Source organism: Podarcis pityusensis (genome assembly GCF_964106645.2).
Source record: "Podarcis pityusensis genome assembly, chromosome: 3".
In the NCBI taxonomy this organism is placed as follows: domain Eukaryota; kingdom Metazoa; phylum Chordata; class Lepidosauria; order Squamata; family Lacertidae; genus Podarcis; species Podarcis pityusensis.
Genome location: NC_138026.1, coordinates 36,176,921 through 36,197,711, shown reverse-complemented (window position 1 = coordinate 36,197,711; position 20,791 = coordinate 36,176,921). Strand labels below are relative to the sequence as shown.

At 39.6% G+C, this 20,791-nt stretch overlaps 1 protein-coding gene across 5 annotated transcripts in view; it reads right to left on the bottom strand.

Moving 5' to 3' along the window:
• ADGRB3 (adhesion G protein-coupled receptor B3) overlaps nucleotides 1-20,791 on the bottom strand; it is a 461,010-nt gene that overhangs the window by 276,566 nt on the left and 163,653 nt on the right. For all 5 annotated transcript variants that reach the window (XM_080997952.1, XM_080997949.1, XM_080997948.1 and 2 more), the window contains 4 exons: nucleotides 12,994-13,155; nucleotides 7,994-8,158; nucleotides 3,239-3,403; nucleotides 302-466 (listed from right to left, as the gene is read on the bottom strand). In XM_080997952.1, coding sequence (XP_080854078.1) covers nucleotides 302-466; nucleotides 3,239-3,403; nucleotides 7,994-8,158; nucleotides 12,994-13,155 — 657 coding nt within the window. The remainder of the gene's footprint in view (nucleotides 1-301; nucleotides 467-3,238; nucleotides 3,404-7,993; nucleotides 8,159-12,993; nucleotides 13,156-20,791) is intronic.

Here is a 20,791-nt window from a genome sequence, read left to right as displayed (position 1 = left end):
ACCTCTGCTCAAAATTATTCTAACTTAATTTGGCTGTGTATCTCATTGCCTTTGGATCATTGGAATGGCCTTCTGTGTCAAAGTCAAAACTGAATTCATGAGTGAGTGCGGGGTAACAAAATTTTTACACTGTACACTGACCAAACATATAACTCCCAACATTTCTCCCCCCAAAAGTACCACAGGAATGTTTCTGATGGGTTTTGGGTAACTGTTGTCTTATTCTTAAATGTAAATGCTACACGTGCTCGTGTTCAACTAGGAACTCAAACTAAGCTGCAATGCTCTATAAGTTTCTTACCTGGGCACCGCTGCTCACTACACCGTCTAACTTCCTCTCCACTTCCTTCACATTGCTGCCCCGTAACAGCTGCTCCTTGGCATATTCGTATCCTCTTCTCCCAGCCACCATCACACGACTTAGAACACCCACTCCAGTGACCCCAGTGATTCCACTGACCATTAGCTGCTTGGAAGAATGCAACAGTCATGATACGAACAAGTGGCATGATCACAAATATTAAGGTACATAAACCAAGCCCAAAAATGTCATTCAACACTTCCCCTATCCCACCCTCAAGCACAATAGCACAGTAGCACTGTTGGTTTAGCCATTCCCTTAGACCAGCCTGCCTGTTTAAAATTAGCTAATGGTCATTTTAAAATTGTATTTATCTATTTAGAAAAATAATAATTTAAAAAGCTCTAAATGGTGTACACATAAAATAATATAAAGTAATGATTAGTAATGCACAGATAAAATCAGGAAACTTTTTTTAAAAAAACCTAAATTATATGTCTGGATCGGCTTGATGAAATAAAAAAGAAAATGTTTTTAGCAGGTGTCTCAAACACTACAGTCGTACCTTGGATCGTGAACGCCTTGGTACTCAGACGTTTTGGCTCCCGAACGCCACAAACCCGGAAGTGAGTGTTCTGGTTTGTGAACGTTCTTTGGAACCCGAATGTCCAAAGGGGCTTCCGATTGGCTGCAGGAGTTTCCTGCAGCCAATCAGAAGCCATGCTTTGGTTTCTGAACATTTTGGAAGTCAAATGGACTTCTGGAATAGATTCTTTCGAGGTACCACTGTATAGTGAAGGGGCCTGCCTAATGTTAATAGGCAGAGAGTTTCAAAGCATAGCAGCTGCAACCCGGCTTAGGTTCAAACCACCTGAAGGTCGCTTGTCTGCACCCAAGGAAAAGTGCACACCTTCTTTATACAGAAAACAACATATGTCACACTGCCCAGTACTTTCCATCGCCCTCTTTCCCCAGTTAAGGGCACAGTTGGCACATACCCAAACATTACTGAGTTTCCTTTCTGGGCTCTGAGCCCGGCATCCGAAGCCCCAAGAGAAAGGTACCATTAAAGCAAGTCAATTAGCTTAAATCTCCACAGCAAGGAGATGGCTGCACTAGGCTGCAACACACTTACCCGGGGGTAAGTTTTCCTGAACTGAATAGGGCTTATTTCTGAATAATCATGTGCGGATTAGCACTGTCAATCCGGATTGAGCATGCCAACCATGTTTTCATAGGTTCCACAAAAGCACAATATTTTATACAGCTATCCCACGTTGTGTTTATTTAAACTGCTATCCTAACTTTTCTTTGTCCTGTTTTCTTTGTGTTAATGAATGTGCTTTTTGTGTTCATATCTATTATGTTTTTCTCAGTATGATTTTCATTAATACCTCGGCACTGTGTTATCTCACTACAAATATTCATTTCGAAAGGCCTAAGAAAGAATCCCTGTAATCTGTTTATAATAGCTGAAATTTGCAGCTTTTGCTCATCCTGCAGAGTATTTTAATCTTTCAGGTATATTTCAAGAATATTTCCCCCCCTATTTGAAAATTGTTTCCAAACAAATTAAACATGTAAGAAATCCAGAATCTATAGAGGAATCATGGTTTCCTTATAAAGAGTCATCTTTGGCATCTGATCGAATGGTCAAAAGGAATGTATACTTTCCCCTTCAGTAACACACTTGGAGGCAGCTACTCATTTGTTTCTCATTTCCCCCCCCAATTATTTTTCTTGATTTTCCAAATAATTACAAATCATTGTCAAATTAATTCAATTTTCAATACAATTTTCAAAACTGGCTTCCCACTCTCCTTTTAAGATATTTCAAAGCTGAACGAACTCCAGTTGCTGCTTCTATTTTCAATTAATCTCTAGTTAACACTCCGCCCCCCAGTATTTACCAGTATTATTATTCATTATTACATCCCTGCAGACAGCAGAAAATCAAGTTAACCTTAATTTCTATCATGGGTAGGCAAGCTAAGGCCCGGGGGCTGGATGCGGCCCAATCACCTTCTAAATCTGGTCTGCGGATGGTCTGGGAATCAGTGTGTTTTTACATGAGTAGAATGTGTCCTTTTATTTAAAATGCATCTTTGGATTATTTGTGGGGCCTGCCTGGTGTTTTCACATGAGTAGAATGTGTGCTTTTATTTAAAATGCATCTTTGGATTATTTGTGGGGCATAAGAATTCGTTCATTTTTTTCCCCCTTCAAAATATAGTCCTGCCCCCCACAAGGTCTGAGGGACAGTGGACCGGCCCCATGCTGAAAAATTTTGCTAACCCCTGTTATACACGTATCCAGTAACAGCAAGTGTGGTTATTACTCTATCTTCACTTTAATCATTTCCTTGATTTTTAATGAGTTCTGTTTTTCATTTATTTCTTTTATATATAACGGGTTTTTTATTTTTTTTAAAAAGCAGTTTGCAGGGTTGCCAAAAGGCCACCATGAAAACTAAAACAAAAAACACCCTAGTACTAAAAAGTCTGGGCCAATTAAATGGTCTTCACTTGCACCAAAGAGATAACAAAATTGGCACCAGGAAAGCTTCCTCAGAAGGCTTGTTCCAAAGAGAGGAAGCCACCACCAAAAAGGCCTTGTCTCATATCTTATGACTGCGGTGTAGCAGGAATGTGTCACGCTGCCATGGAGTGAAGGTCTGAAATGTCAAGAGTGCTTAGAATATTGTAGTGAGGAGAGCAGGGGTGAAATTGCCACCCAGCCATGAAGCTCACTGAGTGAGCCTGCGCCTTGCCACTATCTCTTAGTCTAACTCACTTTGTGGGGTTGATCTTGTGCACCATCCTAACCTCTTTGAAGGGGAAAATATTTATTTAAGGAAAATTAACATTTTTAAACAAACTGAAATATTTCCCCATAATAACTTTCATTTCTCTCTCTCCTAGAGAGGACCTTATGTACCTGTACATTCAGGATTGTAACACTCCCTGCTTTCAGCCCATGGGCCTCTGCACTCTGAGCCTCCATGAGCAGCTGCCGTGCATTGCCGACTCCTCTGCTGTGTGCCATTGGAACAGGTCACCGAGCACTGACTCCAAGCGCTCCACTCTTGCCATTGTCCATCAACTATTGCAATACACACAAAACAGAGATAAAATCCAGATTACCTTTACCAGCAAGGGTACCATGACAGTTTCTTGTTTGTTTAGTGCAAGTTAGTAATCTTATGGGTTACAAAATCCTGCTTTATCCTAGAAAATATAATTCAAGTAAATAATTAGGAGTACACAGAAATGAGGAGTACACAGTCTTTGGCCGGGGGGCGGGTATTGATGTGCCCATGGTAAAAGGTAAAGGTAAAGGGACCCCTGACCATTAGGTCCAGTCGTGACCGACTCTGGGATTGTAGCGCTCATCTCGCTTTACTGGCCGAGGGAGCCGGCGTACAGCTTCCGGGTCATGTGGCCAGCATGACTAAGCCGCTTCTGGCGAACCAGAGCAGTGCACGGAAACGCTGTTTACCTTCCCGCAGGAGCGGTACCTATTTATCTACTTGCACTTTGACGTGCTTTCGAACTGCTAGGTTGGCAGGAGCAGGGACTGAGCAACAGGAGCTCACCCCGTCACAGGGATTCAAACCGCCGACCTTCTGATTGGCAAGCCCTAGGCTCTGTGGTTTAACCCACAGCGCCACCTGCGTCCCTATGTGCCCATGGAGAGGGCTGCTAAAGGGAACCCCTCCTCTGTTCAACCTATACATAGCTTTCAGCACACCAACCATTATACAAAAGGCTGTGCAGGGGTTACCTGATAGCCCAGGTGCTGGGAAGAAGAGGGAGATGAATATTCTGACCTTCTCTTCTATATAATGGGCACACTTGAGGTGATGTGTGCACATGTGTCAAGAGAGGGGTAAATGTGGTCACTGAGTTCTATTTTGACCTTCTCAAGTGTAGCAGAACATCAGACTAGGCCGCACACAGTACCTCCACTATTCACTGCTTGCCTTGGACACTACTCTCTGATTCCCCTAAGGATGAAAGTGTCCCCCCCTTGATTTATTCACCCTCGCTGGTGATGGCCAGCTACTCCCTACCATTCTACCTCACCAGTCATATCTCCCACACTAACTGGAGCCTTAAAAAGCAAATCTGATTCTCTAGGCACAGCATTTATTGTATGATTAACCAATCTGCACCATGATGGAAGCCATAACCAGCACATTCATCTGGATGGGCCTCAAGCCCGAGTACAAGGCAGAACCATGGTTTTACTCCTGCTCCATTGTACTGCTTGATCCCCATCACAGCAGACTAGATGAAAAACCATCCTAAGGTGCCTATGTACAGTCAAGTGGCATTGTTTCACACACTCAGGCTTGATTTGTGACAAGACTGCCTGTCGCTGACTTAGAGTCTTGCTGATGCTACCCTGTTAGACCATGGGCACTAGTACTTGAAGCCTTCTACATGCTGATGCAGCATGATCATGCACAGATTTGGCAGGGTGATACTAATGTTGAAGCATGGCAACCTAAGGACCCTGTGAGAAGTCTCAGAGTCTAGCTATCCGTTTAGTCAAGTGCTTTGTTTTTAAAAAGTAGTCAGCCATGGTAGGTGAGGAGAGATGGATGGCTGTATTATACTGGTCAAGAGTAAGAGAAGAGACTATTTTAGGTGAAACAGTGCAAAACACAGTGTCACATTAGGCTGTATTTTGTTTTACTACACTTCTAAGAAAGTAGCACGGACATTGATGAAACAACATACTCCCTTGTAATATGTTTTAACACAACAATTCTGGTCACGTTTAGTAGGGACTAAGCCGTATTAGACATAGACTTGCTTTCAAGTAAGCATGCATAGGATTGTGTTGAGTGACATGGATTTTAAGAAATTTGTCACTTAGATGATAAGGAGGGAAAAGATTACTCAATGCATCTGATGGTGAGAAGAAAGAAGGACAACATTTCAAGAGCAGAATAAAACAAATGTGAATCGTTGGCAACAATATAAAACTCTGAACTTACACAAAGATTAACATCATTTTGTACATCTTTCATTTCATCTAAGGTTTAGGAGACATACAAAAATGTTGCACGGACAGATGTTTGGATAACAGGAAAAGCTTTTTACATAGGACTGGGTATGCTAGCAAGGGGATTGCAGGAGACACATAACATTCAGACAGTTACATGATACATATCTAACTTATATTATCATCCTTGGAAGCGTGTGTGTATGTATCCTGAAAATAGCACCATGTGCTAAGATCTGTTTCAATGTGGATATATATGTTTCCTCAGAAAGTCTTACAAAGTCTTGGAATATAACTGTTCGCAGATGATTATGAAGGATTAGTAACATCTTGGTTGAGTAGGAAACTGGAGAAGCATCTCAAAATATGGCTACCCACCAAATCTGCTTATTTTGTGACCTCATCTAAAGATGTCCTACAGAACTTAATTGCACTGCAGGTGGCTGGATCTCTCCCAACTCTACAATTCTATGAACTTAAATTTAATTTCTTCCTATTTTGATTCTACAGCACTATGATATTACAGGGAAGAGGCAGGCCAAACAATGATTACAGAGTATGACATGTTTATGAAACACAATTAGGTATTGTGAAATTGGTTGAAATGAATGGTTAGCAGGCTACCCAAGATTCCTTAGCTACTGATGCCCATGAACTGTACTGTAGTCTTTACACTTGACTTTTGCCTCCATCTACTAAACTTGCTAAGTAACTCTGATGGTACTCTATCATTTAATATTGCTCTAAATCGTGGGAATTGTTGCTGCCATAGCTAAGCATATCTTAAACTACTTTTTCCTTTTCCTTTCAGTAGCAATTTGGGAGAAAGAAAATCATTGGAGTAACAGAATTTGAACACAAGAAATGTTCAGTTTAGTCCCAACAGTAGGTGTCATGCAGCTCGTAACATGTTTATGCAGTTATGCTTCTTACTCAGGTGTAGTCATGGAGTAGCTGTCAAAGATTTCACTTAAAGTATCACATTGTTATCACCTGGGCATTATACTGGCAGTCCAAAGTTTTGAGTGGTATTGCTTCCACCCTGGTAACAGTGCCCCAAAATGCTGAATATTTCAAACAAATGGACCAACATGCAGTACAAAGCAAACATTTATAGAATTTATCAATGGGTACTATGTACTGGACAATATCAGAAAGATGAGTTTTAAGATGCACCTTATAACAGTTGAATTCCCACATTCTTACTAATTAACCCACTGCTGTCTTCTGTAACTTGTTGCAAACACCCTCAAGCATCTCAGCATATAAACGTGTGACATCTAGAGAATGAAATGAGGTCCTTTTTTCATTCAGCTGCATTTTTGTTCTGTGAACCACCCTGTGCATCACAAAGTTCCATGGCATGAGCAGAGCTCTGTTCCTTGTTCTCTGGGTCCCACTCAGGGCTCTTGAGACATCATTTGACTATTAGATGCACATATATCCAATGCATGTTTCATATATTTTATCTCTAGTGGCCAGGATTCAAAGAACTAGTTAATGTAAGCCCAATACCATATTCAATGTTGGTATTTCTTTCCCTTGAGCTGTGGACTCCTGTGCCATGTCACCAAGGCAGGATTAAGATATTTAGGGGCCCCAACCACTTAAAAGATTATGGTGCCCTCAATATGTAATTTAAAATAAAAACAATACTAATACATAAAATGAAATAAAGTTTTATTTTTCATTCAAATTCTTTATTAAAAATATTTCCCTTTTTGTGCCCCTGCTTTGCTTAGTCAGTCTATTGGGTAACCCAGCACTGCATTCTACGTACTGTTTAAGAAATTCCCCTTCATGTCAAAATGGCTTGCTATGTGGCCATGCTTCTCTTTAAGAACCACAGGCCTGAAGACCCCTTCACAAAATGACTTGTATGGTTCTGTGGATCCCACCTTCTACCTCCAGGTTAAGGGATAAGAAACAGAGCACACTAAAGCACCAGCTCTAAGGATGGAGTGAGAATGCAAACAAAGCATGCTTGACTTTGCAAGCACTCCTGCCTGAAATGTCACAAGCAGAACCGAGACCCATGTTTCTGCTTTGTTGAACCCCAGCCTGCAACTAGCCCCTCTTCCAAGACCCTAAAAGAACCTAGCTATAGAGAAGGAGGATGTAGTGAAAGCTAGTGAAGGACTCTTAATAAAGAAGGTCCAGGTGGGCTTCCTCTCCAGCAGCAAGTGACACACAAGAGTGCCTTTTCCCACTGGAGAATCATGGACTAGACTATAAGCTGCATGATTCCTAGAAGGATATGACTCTCTGCTCATCATTTCCAGCCAATGGTGGCATGTGGGGCCTCTTTTCCTTGGAGCTATTCCTTCTCTACAATGAGGGGTTTCATTTGTTTTTGGGGGAAGGCGACTGAGAAACATCCAGCAAAAGGCTGGCTGGCATTTGCAGCCATCAAGCTGCACACTCAGAGAACACCTTGGAGGACTTCCAAGCATTCAACTTTAATGTCCAAGGTGCACAGATGTTTTCTAGGGAAAACACGAGTTTACTTTCCTCTTTCTAACTAGCCCTGTTAGGGTCCCCATAATGCTATAGGAATGCATCCTTCTTGTAGAGTTTAAGCTCAAGCTGCACAAAATAACAATGGAGACCACAAAGGTACTACACTGGAAAAACAAACAAACCTTGTAAGTAGCAAACAGTTATTCTACATATGCTCACCAGGGCAAAGAGCAATATTGCAAGGCTTATGCTGTGTTTCAGGTCCATCACATGATCTTCCCCCATACTGGGGAGGTATACATGACCTTGTTCTAGTTCTTTGGCCTCGACCACATGTGAATGAGCACAAACTCCAAGGTGACCATTCCTCCCAAACTCCATGTACTGTAATAAAGCAAAGAGGCTTTAACAAGAAAATAACATGAGTAGCCAAGTGGGTTAAAAACAAACATAGTAAAACTGTAACTTGAATAACTTGGCCAGCATCCGAAGGAAGAAAACAACAACAGCATTTCCACCATTCACAAATATAAGTTAATCCAAGTTTAGAGCATTGCAGCATTAGTGATCAGCAAGCTAGGCTTATGATTGCAACCTTTCATTTAATCATAATCATAATCATAATAGGTCAATAGGACTTAGAGATTGCAGATATGGCTAGAACCACAGCCTTCAGCCCAAGACATATGTTGCTCTTGTGTGTGTTGTCCGCTCCATTCATTTCACTGGACAGCTGGTCTACATGTGCAAAGGAAATGTAGACAGAGATCTGTTTCTTCCACAGAATGAATGGGATACCATTAATGTTTAGAGAGCTTTGGAGATGCAATGGAATGTCTTGGACCTGAAGTAAACCACTGGAGTAGGGTATATGTGTTGTTCAATAACAACACATTGTAACAAAGCCCAATATATGGGGCCAGTTTTTATGTCATGTGTATTTAGTTATCATGTGACAAATACAAAACAAATTGATTACCATCAGGTAAATGGATAGACATGATCCAGTAAATGATCACTTATACCCAACAATCACTCAACTTCTTATGCAGATTGTTTACTATACACAGGACGAAACTGATCAGGGCTCAGTTTTGACTAGGAAAATTCTGGGCAGCAAATGATTCAAAAAAGTATATGTGAAACAGTGGAATTTCCATGTAAGGTTTTTCGTAAGAGTTCAAAGCATGAACCACTGACATAATTTGATTTAGTTCAGACAGAGTTGCACTTTTCTGCACTTTGTAACAAGAATTTCACCCATTTATCAGTCTTACATAAATTAAAAAATAAGCATTGCTTCAGTCACTTTCCTAAATTAGGATGAAACATAAACATTAAACTTCATTTGCTTCTATTTGTATACATTCACATGCAGATAGCATCTCTATTAAATCAATGGGGACAACCAAGAGACATTAAGCACGCCTAAGTTTCTGAAATCAACAGGCCAGATTCAACTAAATGATTGTGCTAGCAGGCACCAGCATAGCAATTCCTCCTAGCATAATGAGACTTTCCTTCCTCTCCTCCCCCTGCATGCCCCCCATTGGCTTTGAGGGAGGTCAGGAGAACTCCCAGGCGAGCATTGGGAAGAATTGCTGTGCCTGTGCTAACAAAGATCATAACAGCATGATGTTGAATTCCTTTCTATAGCTGTGTGCAGGCAAACACACACACAAGCACAGTTTCAATGGGACATTATGACTCAGTTCTCATTCAGGTGATAAATCTGCATATGGATTATGTTCCTTCCAACTGCAGAGGAGAGCTCAGAAATCTATACCCCTGTATCCATCTACAAGGAAAAGTAGGTGCCAGGGATAAGGGTGCCAGCCTAGTTGTCTCTCCTTGACATGACATTTTTCTAGGTGCAGTGATATATTCAAAAATCATGTGAGCTGCCCCCACCTGCAGTTTATTCTATAAAGTCCAGGCTGAGTTTTAGCACCTCAGTGAGAACTAAGCCTAAGTATGCCTACAATACTTTGGATTGTGTCCATGTCTATACTAATTGCAATGAAGAAGATACTCATAAACACCCTTTTCCTTTTTGTTTACCTCTTTCAACCCATATCTATCTATTTTAAAATGGAACAGGCACACCAATAATAGCAGGTTATTTGCAAACGCTGTCAAAGCCTAAGACATGAAGAGGCTAAATTCCTTTATAAATTATTTCGTCTTCAGTAAAATATTAATGAACGAAATGCCTAGAGCAAGTTTTGCGTGTCTGATATCAATGGGGCTTTGTATGTATGTAGTTTTTTCAGAGGAAGCATCACAAGTGGGGTGAGGAGTTAGCCCTGTTCAAGTAAAGGGGAAGGATGTCAAGTCAACATGTGGAGAAATGCCAGGACTATGCCTGCCTACCCTGGAACCACCTGGCATATGCACATTTGATATAATATATAACTGATATATTTCTAGTAGAGTCTAATTCATATAATCATGATAATGAGCAATTTTTGAATGCTATTCTCTCCATTGGCATCCACCAATGACACATTATATCCAAAATGTGTAACAGAGGTCAACCAGGGATCCATGCAGGTTTAATATTTTTATCTTTTCCTTGATGACATGACCAGAACTTCTGGTTATCAAGTACTGAATCAGATACCAAGTGGCTTAAATTATCTCCATTATTATGCCTCGAACTACGTTCAGATATGAAAACTCCTGTTTATCAAAATATGTTTGCATTTATCAAAGCATGTTGACAATTGCCAATTCCAAGAAGGGTTCCACCAGCTCTATCAAGGATCACATTCTCCTGATGTAAAACAGTATAGGCTTGCCTTTTCTACCCACTGCACCCACAAATGCTGGTCCAACCCTTCTGCAATTATATCTGAAGGGTTCAGCTGAAACAAGGTGTGTGAATTTTTTGTTAAAATGGAATCCAAATTCTATGCAAAGGAAATAAGCATTTTGTGTTCTGTTATACATAAATGGAAGCGGTGTAAAGTTAAAACTCTGACTTAGTCATTTTGAATGTTTTGCCAATGATTGCAGTATCAAGATTGGGATAAAAGTATCTGGCACGGATAAAAGATAAGTGAACAGGGACAAGAAAGTGATGGAGATAAAAAAATAAAAGAAAAATGTGTGAGGAATAAAAATAGCATTTTTCTATTATTGTGAAGCCCCCAACTTCCTCTTGTTTTCTGGCTGGATAATTGCTATTTATATATATTTAAATTTTCATCCACAAATAGCAGCACTTAAAAATGAAAACTGAAGTTCTTAGGATTCATCTTCCCCTCTTCAGTTTTCTGATTCAGTGATATATCTGTAGACATATGGAACACATCCCTAAGTAATATCATCAGCTATGGATAGTCATTCTCATGAAAGCTAATTGCTTACTTAGATAATATATTCTACTTTAACTAGTGCCTTTCACTTTGGGATAGAAATTTATGCTCAGCTTCAGGCATGTTTTCTTTTGGAAGGCGATAATTAAGAGATCAGGAGCCAGTGTTGGGAACATATTGCCCTCCCTGTCCCACCGCAATGATCAAGTTCCTTCACTCACTTAACCATAAGTAACTCAAACCAAAGTTCCTGTTTAACCAGGATTTCAGTGCAACATTATGCAAAAGTTAAGGTCAATCCTCACCCTAGTTAGCATTAACTGTGGTGAAGCTCAATGTCAACACTTCCTCTAAACATGGTAAGGGAGAAGGGATAATTGCCTTTAGAGAGTAGAGGAGATGAGATGATAGGGTTGCCATATTTAGAAGAGCAAAAAAGGGACACATTTGCCAATGTCTGCATTTAACTATGGATCACTATGGCGACTCTCATTTTACATACCCATGAAAAAGTGGACGTGTTCTGAAAAAAAGAGGACATATGGCAACCCAGTGTGACTTCTCATTTCTTAGCCATGGTCAGGTTTGAGTCAGTGCTATATCTGCACCAGCCCTATTTTTCTCCCCTCATGAGCAAATCTAGCCATTCTCATATGCTGTGTGAGAGCCAGGCAGAAAAGTTGTGGGTATATCTAGAGAATGAGCCTCTGGATTCCTTGAGACTTCTTCCTGAGGAAAGAAATGCTAGCAGACATTACTATTTGATGTTGCCAGAGTTAATATCACAAAGAATTCACTAGTATCCTCTACTGCTTTTAGGGTGTGTGATCCACTACACACTCCATTGAACTCAATGATGCTATTTTTTTAATATGAGACTATACTGTTAAAGTGGAAATGTAGTAATGATAAGTCTACTGATCACTGCAAACCCCTGATTGTAAATGTGAACGTTTTGGGGTGGGGGAGATGGGATAGTTTAAAGAAACCAAAACAGAGGTGCAACCTATAAGGCTGTGTTCACATGGAAGCTTGTTCCATTTACATGACTTCCCCCTAATTGTTAAGTTCTTCATTATACTTGACCTTTCACATGATGTAAAAGCCTATTTTGGAACTATAGGGGAATATAGGGTTTGGAGTTTGCTTCCATGTTACTTGCTTTCAGGTAAAAAAAATAAAATTCATTTGTAAATAATATGGAAATGAATGTTAAGCCTGCGCTGTATTCTACTAAAGTTCCACTGTGCTCCACTATAGTTCCAGAAATGGCTTTTCTGTTGTGTGAAAGCTCAAATATTATATGGAAACTAACAGTTAGGTAAACTTTCTCAAAATGGAACAAACTGCATTGTGAATGCAGCCTAAATTGCCTGAAACCAAATCCACAAATGGGGGTTAACAGGCAACATCTTCCCCTCATCCCACTGAATTCTCTGTTGTCATAGCATCTAGCAAAAGGCTTCACACAACTTGCTTGCCTCCAGAATTTGGAGGTGGAAAAGACCATTTTGACTTGGATCAATTCAAAGCAGAGGCGAGGCAAGAACCTTTCGTTGCCCAGCCGTCTTTTTCATGTTCAATTACCTCAGCTTCGGATTAATGTTGTGGTCATGTAAACCGATAAGGTAATGCAAAATATTACAGGGCTATTACCCCCAAGAGTGATAGCAGAGGCTTTTGCTTTAAAAAGCTGGAACTCGAAAAAAGCCCGTTGGCAGTTCCAAAAGCATGAATACACCACAAAGTTTTAAGAAATGACTAATAATCACAGTCATTTGTCCTAAATTAAAGTCCCAGTGAGTTGGTCACAATCTTTAAAGAGTTAGCGTTTCAAGTGCTTAGCATTAAAACAGTTCAATAACATCCACAATTTCATTGATTGGCTGCTAACACTACCTGGACAGAGGGCAGTGTTATTGCAAACCCTTGATTCTCTTAAAGGGCCGCTGCAGTGTGTCCCGTAAGGTGATACACAAGTTCTGGTTCGCACCTGCGACCCTTGACCACAAGTAACTGAACATGTACTCCACTGGGCCCACTCTTCCACACCAGATTCACCTGTATCCAAGACAATAAACAAACATGAATACAGCAATGAGTATTAATATAGATTTGTAGTAAAATAATAATAATAATAATGGCATGCAAGCATCATTTAGAAAATAATAAGAATGATACTTTATATTTAAAATAAAAGATTCACTAAAATAAAGCACCTATGGAAAAATATGCAGCAGAGTCGAAAATAAACACTTGAAAAAGAAAAGAGTCATGTAATATGTGGCATTAAAAACAAAGAAACTGGGATCTGGTTTTACTGGCATTCACCATTTTAGTCCGCTGCCTTTCATTGTTCTAGAAATTGCACTGCTCTCTGGACCCTACACCAACAGAGAAATCTATTTTAGATGACAGAAGAACAAATGAATGCACATGAATTATAATTATCACATCAAAATGAAAGTGGAGGGATGACAGCAAAAAAACCCAACCACCCTCCATTTTTTAAATAAAAAAACTTGAAGGTTGTAACGTGCTTTTCTTTTTTAATCTATCATTTCTTTTTCTACTAGAAAAAGCTCCAAAAGTTTAAAGTATGAAACTTCTTCACCCTAGTTTGTGCTTTCTAAATAAAGAATGGCGTCTTCTTCTTACAGTTACACAAAGCACTATATAAACACTGGGAAGAACAAGCTCGATTTTTCTTATTGCCTCTGTTACAAAAATACTGATTTCCCACATTCCAAATTAATTAAGGGGGAACAAATTAAAACTTAATCCGGACAAAACAGAGGTGCTCTTGGTCAGCTGGAAGGCAGCACAGGGAATAGGGATTCAGGCTGTGCTGGATGGGCTAACACAGAGACAGGCTGACAGTTTAGGTGTGCTCTTGGACTCAACCCTGAGCATGGATGCTCAGGTTTCCCCATTTGTACAGTGCATCAGCTGCACCTAGTCCTTGAGATGTCTGATTTGGCTGCAACGGCACACATCTTAGTTGCATCCCATTTGTATTACTGTAACGCACTCTACATAGTGCTGCTTTTGAAATGTGCTCTGAAACTTAAAATGACTCAAAGAGCTGCAGCCAGATTGCTGACCATTTGGTTACAGGGAACATAAGACTCATTTGCTTTAATAGATTTTATGTATGTATATGGTTTTCCTTTGGTGTTTTTTTTAAATGGTTGCTGGGTTTTTCCTATGTATTTAGTAGTTCTCATTTTTATATGTAAGCCGCCTTGAGTCCTGTCAGGGAAAAAGGTAGGGGATAAATAAATAAGCAAATAATAATAATAGTAATAACAACAATAATATTCTCACTTCCTCTGTGAAATGGAAGGCCTTGAGCGTATTTACTTAACCCACCCTATATACATAAAGTATATGAAAGGGATATTTGTCTTGCAGCCCTAATAATACTGACTAAAGTTTGGATCCAGAGGAAATCAGTCGTGTTTAGTTAGCTAGTTGCCTAACACAAAACATTCTGTAGGTGACTTACAATCAAGTTTAAAGCATTAAGATTTTATTTAAGCCATCAATTGAAATCAATGGAGCACTTAAAAAATAATAATTAGAATAGGTCATGACAAATTATCCATTACAGACTTCTCCCATTTATTTCAATGGGACTAAAGCATGGCCAACTTCCTCTGGATTCAATACTCTGGGACCTGTTTACAACATGGTAAAGATCTTGCTGCAGTAACAGTCTTGTACACTCCTAAGTAAGGCTTTTAAATTTTATTTAATTTCCTACATGCTTGACATTTGCTTTTGCTTTTGTCAAGGTTGCTTAAAGGAAAGGCCAAAATGGAACCCATAGTCAAAGCTGTGCTCAATTTGTTCCTCATTATGTAAATTAAATCTATACACTGAACGCAAATGATCATTTATCCCACAATGACCAACTGACAGTGTACTAGCGTTAAAATCTAAATATTCAGTAATAATAGTGTTTTCTTATTCTTAATAGTACTTCCTTATTATTGAAATTTTCATTATTATTGAAATTGACAATAGTATCTCTTAGAGTAGTGAATGGCACTATTTAGTGGGAATAAATTCCAATGAAAATCCTCATTATGACATATTTTACATGGTTGTTTTTGTATATATTTTTTCAAAATTATATATGGATGTTTTATGATGGCCTATATTTGTAATGCCTAATAAAGGTTTGGCGAAGTAAGTAAGTAAGTAAGAAATTTTCATTTTCAGTGTTGTGTGGGTCTCTGTGATTTGATAATCAAAAGACAGAACACATGTATTATGACTGGGTATTGCATTTTTTTATTATCGGCAGTGACAAGCACTGCTGAGCAGGTTGTCTGAAATGCAGAGGAGGACAAATGTTCAAGGCAAACTTCACCTAACCTCAATTTCTTCCTCATAAGTAGGGATGGGAGAACCTGTCAATTTTGGTTTCTCCCAGTTCTACATTGAAGTTCATAGAATCATAGAATCATAGAACTGTAGAGTTGGAAGGGACCTTGCGGATCATCTAGTCCAACCCTCTGCAATGCAGGAATATGCAGCTAGTCCATACAGGGATTGAACCTGCAACCTTGGTGTTATCAGCACCATGGTCTAACCAACTGAGCTATCCAGGCTCAGCTTCTGCATCAGTTTAAAAAAGCATAATGAAAATTCATCAGCAAACTTCTCCTAATGAACACATATGTATGGAATTTTGCCTAACATACATGTTTTTGCAAAGCATTTTACACCAATATAATGTGCTTTTATGTTATTTTCACTATTTTTATGCACAGTTTTGGTATATGTTATACATACGCATTAGGTGGCTGGAGAACTGCATTGCAAAATTCAGACAAGTGTGAATTTTGAAGAATGGCTGCATTTTGGTTGCTCATTGTTTTGGAAATTGTGAAGTGCGCCTATAAATGCAAACTGAATCAAATCTCTTTCTATTTCCCTATCACAAGTATCAAATGCCTTGGACCTTTGTCCTCCTTTGCATCTGATTACCCTACGGACAAATCTAAATGTAGTAATTTATCTCAAATTTCTATATGCACATTTAAGCTGCAAACAAGTGAATATTTATGTAACTAATTCCAACACAGGCAGTGACCATTTTACGTGTCTCTGACTGATATCCGATCAAACACACACTCGTCACTGCTGACCTGGAAGTGGCCTGAAAATGGGGGCAGAATGGGGTGGGCATATGCATGCTCCACCGATGTGCATGGGGTTCAATTTTTTCTATAGACTGAACCACTGCCTATGCTTCATGTCGACTGAAATGAATGGGAGATGGTGTTGTTTTAAATACCTTTTCCTTGCTTTGCTCCATTCCCTCAACTCTACACAATCTTGCCAGACAAGTGCCTCGTCTTGCTACAATGGTTCCTTGAGAGTCTGGGAACAACATGCAAATGAAACTCCAACACGAACAAGGATTTTGAATTCTCTTTGCTTCCTTTGAAAGAGAATGGGAAAATCTGCTTGCAGGCATGTAGGTGTGGGCCAGAGACCTCTGAATTGACATTTAATGCCTTGTACTAAATTAGGATACAAGGGATGTTTTACGTATCAGTATGGTTTTACTTTCTCATGGGCTCGGTCCTTAAAGCATTGTTACTTTCCCTCAAAGCACTAAGGGTGATTTAGGCCATAAATAAATATTAAAAATTAATTTTAAAAGGGTTGCAAAAGCATGAGTTATTGACTGGAGCAGCTCATGAATCCATTTAACACTTACCTGCATTATAATTCTGCAATCCATTATGCCTAAAGAGAGGACAATCTGGAGGAATGCCCAACTTGTGGTTGGAAAGGAACAGACAGTCATGCTGCAGTCTTGTGCTGTTAGGACCAATGACCACGATGCCCTGCTTGCAATAAGCTGTGTGCTTGCTGTGACATATGATAACCGTCTCCTTCCTTCACCATGCACTCAGCTGCCTAGTTTAGTTATGATTCGGCAACTTATTTCCCACCCACCTCCATCCTGCTGATCATACTTTGAAAGAGAAATAAGATGCATGGAGATGCAAGACGATGACAGTTTTACAATAAGCCAAAATTAATCCACATCTCTGCAGGAGCAGAGATCATGTCATCTTGTCTTTAGATATGCTTATACAGATTTGTTTCACTGCTTATATACAGATCTCCTCATCCTACAAAGGTTTCCCTGCGCCTTTCAATGGAAGGGGGCAAATGATGCATGTACAAAACTAGCTCTCCATGTTCTAGTGAAGTGAAGGGGACAGTCTGCAAGGGCAAAAGTTCTGTGTGAGCATCAGAGTGATAAATGAGCACATGAATGCAGCATAATTTCACCCCGAAATGTTTGGACATGTTGTATTGCCTGCTATCAGACACACACAATCTGCCACTCCCTAGCACACACACATTCCAACCCCCCCCCCCCAATTTTTAGTAATTTTGTTTTTGTTTTTTGTTTTGCAGGGGGCAAGGACGAGTTCAAGGAGAGAACAAATCCATTATTCTGAACAATTTCGACCATTTTGCAGAAATAATTGTATGGCATGACACGCAACCAGGATTTTATTTCTAGACTCTTTTTTTATTAATTTGTCTTTACATAAAAATAAAATAAACCAGGAATAATCTTGAGTCACAGAAACAAATGAATTCCACATCCAAAAGTCATTTTTTATCAGGCTTATTAATTTCTGAATGCGTACAGGTAAATCTATGATGCATGTTAGAAGATCCTAATGATTCTACTGAAGGAGATACAACATTAATTTAACCAAGAGAAAAGAAAAGCCGCACAGTGAACCACATACGCAATGATCAGTACCAAAAAGGAAAAGGAAAAGAAAACCAGGATGAAAAAAAAAGTAAGAGATGGATATTAGTAACTATGTTGAAAAAAGCGCACAGTATTTTGTAAAATAAATTATTCTGCAGTATGAAAGCTACAGAATGGCCCAGTTTACATATAACACTTAACCAAACTATGGCTTGGTAAGAACGAGCAAAATTGTGAGTACCCAGAGCAAAAATTGTGGCCACTTCACTCCTCCCCTGGTCCTGTTGCTGCTGCACTACCAATAGGTAAGCCATGGTGTGGCTTAGCATTACATGAAGCCTCATGGGTTGTCTTCCCCAAGACATCAAAAGTGGGAAACCAAGAGGAAACCTTGGTTACATCTCATTGTTTGGGACAGGAGCTACACAAACCATTAGTTTGGAGTTATATGCAGCACTGATCCAAAACATAGTTTAGTGCCAGGTAGCACTGCAACATGAGGATCAAGGAAGATGTGAAGTGCCTGTGATTTTTGCTCTGGATATCCACACACTTGTTTGTTCTCAGCAAGCCATAGTTTGGCTTAGCATGGCATGCAAACTGGACCACTGTTTCCTCGGTATTATGCAAGCGTTTTCAAGCGAGGATTTGCCTCATAATCATCACCTCTTCATATTTTTACAATGGATAGAGGGTACTGTTTTCTAAGGACCAAAGTAAGTGCACTGAAGTATATGCTAAAGCAAAACTGCATATATATCTATATATATAAGAGGAGCTACAGCAGACTATGGCACAGTTCTATGGTAATTCTTTGGGACTAAGAAGCAGACTAAAAGCGCATGGGTCAGAAGAAGCTGATATAATAAACCTGCTGGAATTGTCAATAAAGTCCAGTGCTGCTGGAAGAGATATGTGACTAAATATCTTTTGGAATTCTATGTATAATTTACAGCTGTACATGGGCCACTGATTAAACCAAAGTTAAATCCTCTTATGCCCCTTGATTTCCTCTGAAGATTTTAAAGCGCACCCTTAGCTTAAAACCAGTGGGACTTAACAGAGCTTAACTTTGACTGAATCATACTTATATTTTCTAGGCATTATAACTGGGTTTCAAGGTATGATCCAGAGAGCCCCCTTATGTATGCCTCTTTTGAGAGTGATTTATATCAGATGTTTGTGGTGCTGTATCAGGTCACAGCCTCTTGTTCCCATGTTCAGTTAACATCCACACACACACACACACACACACACACGTAAAACATGGGAGCTGTTTCAAGGTGATATGATACCTCATTGCATGGGCACGTGTGAATAGTACAAAACCACTTATGTGGGGCTGATCACATGGGTCTTTCCCATGGAATCAGTACACTGTGAGAGAGCATGTCAATTCCATGGGGAAATATGCAAATGGTCAGCCCAGCCCATGTGGCCACATTATTCACAGTCATGCCCCCGCAGTGTAGGATTCTACCATATTGAAGCAGCTCCCCTTAAAGGTGAAGTTTTCCAGATAGTGATGTTCATGATAAGAGTCTTTTGCTTAATTTTGCTAGAGTGTTTTGAGTGTTCCTACTCTAGAAGTATAGTGGCGTGCTATACCTATACTTTGAAAAATCAGGATGCACCATAATGGAATCATAGCTAATTTACTAATGTGGGTCTATAAGCACTATGGTTGGGGGGAAATGTGGGTGAGGGGATTGGTGGGTTCATGCTTAATATCTTGTACAGAACAAGACATTTCAGGAAACACAGTGTGCCATTTAGCACAATCAATGGATGGTAAGTTCAGAAACTGTGCTATTTGGGTGATAACTATAAGGTATCACTTGATAACTTGAACTTGTGCAACTGCTATAATCAGTCACCCCACAAGGGACCACTGATTACATCAATTACCCAGCAATGGATATCAAGGGTGGGAGGAGATATGATTATCATATGACCTACCACACAGTAGCTAGAGCTTAGAAGCTTATAAGGCGTCACCTACTCCTTAGATACAATGAAGGCCTCCATATTAAGATGTTAGATTTTGCTAAATCTTACAAAACACTGTCGTAACAGGTACAATCTATTCCTTGATTGCATTCTGAATACAATTTACTCCATCACACATACACTTATTTCATGGAATTACATGGAATAAGTGGTTGGGCGTTTGTGGCCTAATGATAAAGAAGCATGTGTACTAATAGCTGTAATTTACCCCTGAATAATCCCACTACAGTGTGGAGTAAGTGGTTTAAGGATTGTGATCCTAGTTGATAAATAATTATGGAGAGAAAGCTTCATTCAAAAGAAAAATGGCACCGGGCTTGCTGAAACAACACTGGTCTTTTCTTTTTCAGTGTAGCTTCTATGAGTAAATAATTTCATTTAGCGACCAATGTGCCTAACTTTTTATTTGCATTGATGTATTTGGCCAGGTTCATTTGCTAGTTTTCAAGTGCTTTAACTGGTTTAGCAAACTTTCTGGCATCTGATCCAGATATAGCCATGTGCAAATATGTATGCACAGCCTAAGACAATGACTGGGATCCCCTTCTGAGATGCAATGCACTAGTACACTTTGAAGTACCAATGAGAGCTGCACTCAATGCGTAACACTCACTCATCTGGGAATAAGGTAGTGGAACTTTTTGTTCCACCCATTCATATTTACTTCTGAGTAAGCATATACAGGTTTGTATGGTAAGTGCAGGTTTTTATTTTCAAGTCAACAGAATTGGATAATCAGGGCCTTGTTAAAGGAGCATTACAAAGAACATCTTATAAGTTGAACACTGAGGTTCTTTTATTTTCCTTTAGTATATTACTTCTGGTTTTCTGATTTCCCATTGAGTAACTATCCAGTCACTTTGAGGAGGAATCAAGGGAATGGGCCAACTCTGCTCCCACCCAGGAGAAGTGCAAACAAGTCTCATG